Source organism: Salvelinus sp. IW2-2015, unplaced genomic scaffold (assembly GCF_002910315.2).
Source record: "Salvelinus sp. IW2-2015 unplaced genomic scaffold, ASM291031v2 Un_scaffold1753, whole genome shotgun sequence".
In the NCBI taxonomy this organism is placed as follows: domain Eukaryota; kingdom Metazoa; phylum Chordata; class Actinopteri; order Salmoniformes; family Salmonidae; genus Salvelinus; species Salvelinus sp. IW2-2015.
In genome coordinates, this window is record NW_019943134.1 from 211,188 (window position 1) to 218,499 (window position 7,312).

Genomic DNA, 7,312 nt, shown 5'->3' on the forward strand with positions numbered 1-7,312 from the left:
TCTCGCTCTCTATCTCTCTCTCCATCTCTCTCTCTGCCTGCTTCTGAAAATCTGTCATGTTGACACAGCTGTTTAAATGAAAGAGAGAACGAGAAGGAGAACCCCCCCCACCCCCCTCCTCCCCTCTAAGCACACCAAGACACGTGCTATATTTTTCTCCACTCAAACTCTATGAAAATACAGTCTTTTCTTTGACGGTAACAAGTGAAAAGCAGGGGAGTACTCTTGCTCATTTAGCCAGACTATAAAAGATTAACAAATGCGTGTAACAGTGTTACGTAGGCCCTAAGTCATGTTAGGGAGGGTTATAACAATGATGAATCACTGATTCAACAACAACATTCACACTATGTCATCACGGTTCCCATGGTGACCATGTCAAAGTGTCATTTCTTACACTGTTTATTTTCAACCCAAAAAAAGGAAATTCCTCTGCTATTCTGTCTTATACCAGTCCATACCTCTCCACTAAATATATGCACTGTAGTCATTATACAGTGCCTTCAGAAAGTAGTCACACAACCTTGACTTTTTACACATTTCAAAGTGGAATTATGTTTTTTCTAAATTTGTACAAATTGATWAAAAAAAAATGAAAAGCTGAAATGTCTTAAGTCAACAAGGTAAAGAATCTGACGATTTGCCCTTGAACAAGGCACTCATTTTTATTTTATTTATTTAAACCTTTATTTAACCCTAATTGCTCCTGTAAGTCGCTCTGGATTTGAGCATCTGTTAAATGACTTAAATCTTATGGCCTAAATAAGTTCAGGCGTAAACATTTGCTTTTTAAGTTGCATGGACTCACTCTGTGTGCAATAATGAAATGATAATAAACCTAATCTCTGTACTGCACACATACAATCACCTGGACAGGCCCTCAGTCAAGCAGTGAATTTAAAATACAGATTCAACCACAAAGACCAGGGTGGTTTTCCAGATAAACCTGAGGATGGATCAACAACATTGTAGTTACTCCACAATACTAACCTAATTGACAGACTGAAAAGAAGGAAGTTAGTASAGAATATAAAATATTACAAAACATGCATCCTGTTTGAAATATGGCACTGAAGTAAAACTGCAAAAAATGTTGCAAAGAAATTGACTTTATGACTAGAATACAAAGTGTTATGTTTGTGGTAAATCGAACACAACACATCACTGAGTACCACATCATCAAATCAAATCAAAGTTTATTTGTCACGTGCGCCGAATACAACAGGTAATAGACCTTACAGTGAAATGCTTACTTACAGGCTCTAACCAATAGTGCAAAAAAAAGGTATGTGTGTGTGTGTGTGTGTAGGTAAGTAAAGAAATAAAACAACAGTAAAAAGACATTTGAAAAAAGAGAAGCACGGCTATACACAGACACCGGTTAGTCAGGCTTATTGAGGTAGTATGTACACGTAGGTATCGTTAAAGTGACTATGCATATATGATGAACAGAAAGTAGCAGTAGCGTAAAAAGAGGGGTTGGAGGGTGGTGGGACACAATCCAGAWAGCCCGGTTAGCCAATGTGCGGGAGCACTGGTTGGTCGGGCCAATTTAGGTAGTATGTACATGAATGTATAGTTAAAGTGACTATGCATATAAGTAAAACAGAGAGTAGCAGCAACGTAAAAGAGAGGTTAGGGGGGGCACACAATGCAAATAGTCCGGGTAACCATTTGGTTACCTGTTCAGGAGTCTTATTTTACATTTACATTTAAGTCATTTAGCAGACGCTCTTATCCAGAGCGACTTACAAGTTGGTGCATTCACCTTATGATGTCCAGTGGAACAACCACTTTACAATAGTGCATCTAACTCTCATAGGGGGGGGGGGGGGGGGGGGTTAGAAGGATTACTTTACTCACTAGGTATTCTTAACAAGGTGGGGTTTCAGGTGTCTCCTGAAGGTGGTGATTGATTCCGCTGACCTGGCCCGGTAAAATGGCTTGGGCTGATGGTAAAAACCTGTTAGAGAGGCCTTTTGTTGTCCTATGACTTGGCACTTCGGTCAGCTTGACATGCGATAGTAGAGAAAACAGTCTGGGGCATGAACTCGGGAAGCGTGGGGCTATTGACATTTTAGGGCGCTCTGACACTTGTCTGGTAGATGGTCTGGATGCAGGCAGCTTAGCCCCAGTGATGGTACTGGGCCGTACGCACTACCCTCTGACGTGCCTGCGGTCGGAGGCCGAGCCAATTGCCGTACCAGGCAGTGATGCAACAAGTCACGATGCTCATCGATGTTGCAGCTGGTAGAATCTTTTGAGGATCTCAGGACCCATGCCAAATTTTTAGTTTCCTGACGGGGAAATAGGCTTTGTCGTGCCCTCTTCACGACTGTCCTTGGGTGCTGTTTGGACCAATCTGAGTTTTGTTGTTGATGTGGACACCAAGGAAACTTGAAGCTCTCAACCTGCTCCACTAACAGCCCCGTCGATGAGAATCGGGGACGTGCTCGGTCGGGTCTTTCCTGTAGTCACAATCATCTCCTTAGTCTTTGTACGGTTATTAGGATAGGTTGTTATTCTGGCACCACACGACCAGGTCTCTGACCTCCTCCCTAAAGGCTGTCTCGTCGTTGTCGGTGATCAGGCCTACCACTGTTGTGTCATCAGCAAACTTAATGATGGTGTTGGAGTTGTGCCTGGCCATGCAGTCGTGGGTGAACAGGGAGTACAGGAGGGGACTGAGCACGCACCCCTGGGGAGTTCCAGTGTTGAGGATCAAGGTGGCAGATGTGTTGCTACCTACCCTCACCACCTGGGGGCGGCCCATCAGGAAGTCCAGGATCCAGTTGCAGAGGGAGGTGTTTAGTCCCAGGATCCTTAGCTTGGTGATGAGGTTTGAGGGTACTATGGTGTTGAACGCTGAGCTGTAGTCAATGAACAGCATTCTCACATAGGTGTTCCTTTTGTCCAGGTGGGGAAGGGCAGTGTGGAGTGCAACAGAGATTGCATCATCTGTGGATCTGTTTGGACGGTATGCAAATTGGAGTGGGTCTAGTGTTTCTGGGATAATGGTGTTGATGTGAGCCATTACCAGCCTTTCAAAGCACTTCGTGGCTACAGACGTGCGTGCTACGGGCCTTTGTGTTCTTGGGCACAGGGACCATGGTGGTCTGCTTGAAGCATGTTGGTATTACAGACTCAGTCAGGGACATGTTGAAAATGTCAGTGAAGACACCTGCCAGTTGGTCAGCACATGCCCGGAGCACACGTCCTGGTAATCCGTCTGGCCCCGCAGCCTTGTGTATGTTGACATGTTTAAAGGTCTTACTCACGTCGGCTACGGAGAGCGTGATCACACAGTCATCCGGAACAGCTGATGCTCTCATGCATGCCTCAATGTTGCTTGCCTCGAAGCGAGCATAGAAGTGATTTAGCTCGTCTGGTAGGCTTGTGTCACTGGGCCGCTCGCGGCTGTGCTTCCCTTTGTAGTCTGTAATYGTTTGCAAGCCCTGCCACATCCGACGAGCATCGGAGCCGGTGTAGTATGATTCAATCTTAGCCCTTATTGACGCTTTGCCTGTTTGATGGTTCGTCGCAGGGCATAGTGGGATTTGTTGTAAGCTTCCGGGTTAGAGTCCCGCACCTTGAAATCAGCAGCTCTACCCTTTAGCTCAGTGCGAATGTTGCCTGTAATCCATGGCTTCTGGTTGGGGTATGTACGTACAGTCACTGTGGGGACGACGTCCTCAATGCACTTATTGATAAAGCTAGTGACTGATGTGGTGTATTCCTCAATGTCATCGGAAGAATCCCGGAACATGTTCCAGTCTGTAATAGCAAAGCAGTCCTGTAGTTTAGCATCTGCTTCATCTGACCATTTTTTTATAGACCGAGTCACTGGTGCTTCCTGCTTTAATTTTCGCTTGTAAGCAGGAATCAGGAGGATAGAGTTGTGGTCGGATTTACCAAATGGAGGGCAAGGGAGAGCTTTGTACGTGTCTCTGTGTGGAGTACAGGTGATCTAGAATTTTTTTTCCCTCTGGTTGCACATTTAACATGTTGATAGAGATTTGGTAGAACTGATTTAAGTTTCCCTGCATTAAAGTCTCCGGCCACTAGGAGCGCCGCCTCTAGGTGAGTGTTTTCCTGTTTCCTTATACAGCTGACTGAGTGCGGTCTTAGTGCCAGCATCTGTCTGTGGTGGTAAATAAACAGCCACGAAAAGTATAGCTGAGAACTCTCTAGGCAAGTAGGTGGCCTGCAGTTTATCACATATACTCTACTTCAGGCGAGTAAAATCTAGAGACTTCCTTAGGTTTCGTGCACCAGCTGTTGTTTACAAATATGCACAGACGCCCCCCCCCCCCTGTCTTACCGGAGTGTGCTGTTCTATCCTGCCGGTGCAGCGTATATCCCGCTAGCTGAATATCATATTTTAAGCATGGTGGTGGCTGCATCATGTTATGGGTATGCTTGTCATCGGCAAGGACTAGGGAGGACTAACGAAATAGAGCTAAGCACCGGCAGAATCCTAGTGGTTCAGTCTGCTTTCCAAATAGGGCTGGGCCGTATCCAGATGTTCACACTGTCATACCGTTTTCAGTACTATACCGGGGTATACAGTATTACTGGAAGTGCACATAAGGGGTGGTATAAAAAAAAATACAGCACAAAACAATTTAGGGAACAGGGATCTTGATCCTGGAGGGGATTATAGCCTCGTTAATGTTATTTTATTGTGTTACTTTTGTCACGCCCTGACCTTAGAGATCCTTTTTATGCCTCTTTTTGGTTTGGTCAGGGTGTGATTTGGGGTGGGCATTCTATGTTTTGTTTTTCTATGATTTTCTATTTTTATGTTTTGGCCGAGTATGGTTCTCAATCAGGGACAGCTGTCTATRGTTGTCTCTGATTGGGAACCATACTTAGGTAGCCCTTTTTCCCACCTGGTTTTGTGGGAAGTTGACTTTCTTTATGGCACTTAGCCTTTAGCTTCACGGTTTGTTTTGAGGTGTGTATTGTTTTGTTCGGCGTCTTTTTTCTAAATAAAAAGAAAATGTACGCTCACAACGCTGCACCTTGGTCCTCATCTTTCAACAGCCGTGACAACTTTTTATTTAATTTTGGACTTTATTTAATTTACTACATATTTTCTTAACTCTATTTCTCGAACTGCATTGTCGGTTAAGGGCTTGTAAGTAAGCATTTCACGGTAAGGTCTACTACACCTTTTGCATTCGGCACATGTAACAAATAACATTTGATTTGATTAAATGTCTCTGCTGTAACAATAAAGCTTGATCTTGACATTTAGCCACTTAGCTAGCAAGTTAGCAAACCAAATGCATAGCTGGAGCCCTGAGCTGAATGTCATTTATTTGACAAACCGACAAGGCAGGGGTGTTTCAAATTTTTTAAAGAATAATGTGCAAATATTTTACAATTCAGGTGTGCAAAGCACTCAGAGACTTACCCAGAAAGACTCACAGCTGTAACCGCTGACAAAGGTGATTCTAACATGTATTGACTTAGGGGGATGAATACTTATCGAATCAAGATATATTCATTTTTACAAATGTAAAAATGTCACTTTGACATTACAGAGTATTTTGTATGGATTGTTGACCAAAAAATGTAAATTAAATAAAGTTGAATTCCACTTTGTAAAAAAACTACATGTGGAAAAAGTAAAGGGGTGTGAATACTTTCTGAAGGCACTGTATAGCAGTCAGGACCCTCCTCTCCTTAGGTAGAGTATATTGGTCCCCCCCTTCTCAGGCCTATCCTCTGCCCATCTCCCTTTCCCACCATGCATTTGTCCTCACCTTAGGTAAGGTATTGGTCATCTCCCCTATCTTCTCAGACCCCTCCGCTTCCCCTTTCCTTTTCCCACCATGCATCTGTTCTCAGCTTTGGTAAGGTATTGGTCATCTCCCCTATCTTCTCAGACCCCTCCGCTTCCCTTTCCCTTTTCCACCATGCATCTGTTCTCAGCTTTGGTAAGGTATTGTCCTCTCCCCTTCGTCTTCAGACCCCCCGTGCTGTCGACCCAGGCTTTGTTTTCCCTTTCCTCACTCCCATTCACATCTACAATCGCACGCATATCACACTATGCCAAAGATACAAATCGGTTCCTAGCTGAGCCTCTGGTGCCTTCTCCTGCATGAACCCCAAGTCCTCTCTGACACTCTCCTCTGAGTGCCCTACCACAGCCAATGCCGCCATCATGTCTCTCAACCATACTAGGTAAGGTATTGGTCCCCCTCACCCTGTAGATACACATCCAGTCCCCTTCGGTACGTCCACTCTGCTCTCCCTACCCAACACTAATGGCTAGTTGCAGTTCACATCCACTCCCCTATACCAAAGCGTCATCATATATTGGTCCACGTGACCCCTGTATGTACTCGGCCCCCTCTCCCTTCCCACCATGCATCTGTCCTCACCTCTAGGTAAGGTATTGGTCCTCTCCCCTGTCTTCTCAGACCCCTCCTCTCCCCCTCCCCTTTCCCACCATGCATCTGTCCTCACCTTAGGTAAGGTATTGGTCCTCTCCCCTGTCTTCTCAGACCTCCTCTCCCCCTCTCCCTTTCCCACCATGCATCTGTCCTCACCTTAGGTAAGGTATTGGTCCTCTCCCCTGTCTTCTCAGACTCCCCTCCCTCTCCCCCTCTCCTTCCCACCATGCATCTGTCCTCACCTTAGGTAAGGTATTGGTCCTCTCCCCTGTCTTCTCAGACCCCTCCTCTCCCCCTCTCCTTCCCACCATGCATCTGTCCTCACCTTAGGTAAGGTATTGGTCCTCTCCCCTGTCTTCTCAGACCCCCCCTCTGAGTCGGAGCAGATGTAGGCGTCTCCCAGGTTGACGCCCAGGGGAGCGAGGCGCGGACGGTGCAGGGGCTGGAAGAATTGTAAATTTAATTTTATTTGACAGATTTAACATAACAAAGCGGTGCCTCAGGCAAGTAAACCTACGGTACATAAATACAAATACATATATTATACTTATCTCCATTGTGGTCCACGTTTTGTTTTAGGTAGGCAACAGAATGGACAGATTGGAAAAGACTGGCAGTACATTAGGGACTAGGGCAGGACTCTTCCTCATGCTTTTCCTGCATCTTTTCATTAAAGCTGGTCCCAGATCTGTTTGTGTTCTTGCCTACTCCGTTGCTGTTATTGTCAAGCCAAACGTTAGGAACGGCAATGAGTGATAAAGAGTTGGCATGAGAGCACAAACAGACGTGTCACTCACTCATGCTTTCTTTTCCTACCTGGAAGGGGAGCTGTACTCAATCAACACAAAAACACAATCGAGGATGAACCTTCCCACTGACCTTGAATAAAGCCCCTGTGTTAATGGACG

General features: G+C 45.3%; 1 protein-coding gene across 1 annotated transcript in view; it reads right to left on the minus strand.

Moving 5' to 3' along the window:
• Nucleotides 1-6,855, minus strand: part of LOC112071873 (cGMP-inhibited 3',5'-cyclic phosphodiesterase 3A-like) — a gene marked incomplete at its 5' end in the record, with an annotated part of 73,974 nt that extends 67,119 nt beyond the window's left edge. The window contains one exon of the mRNA XM_024139305.2: nucleotides 6,730-6,855. Within this exon, the coding sequence (XP_023995073.1) occupies nucleotides 6,730-6,855 (126 nt within the window). The remainder of the gene's footprint in view (nucleotides 1-6,729) is intronic.
• Between the last annotated feature and the right edge of the window lie 457 nt (nucleotides 6,856-7,312).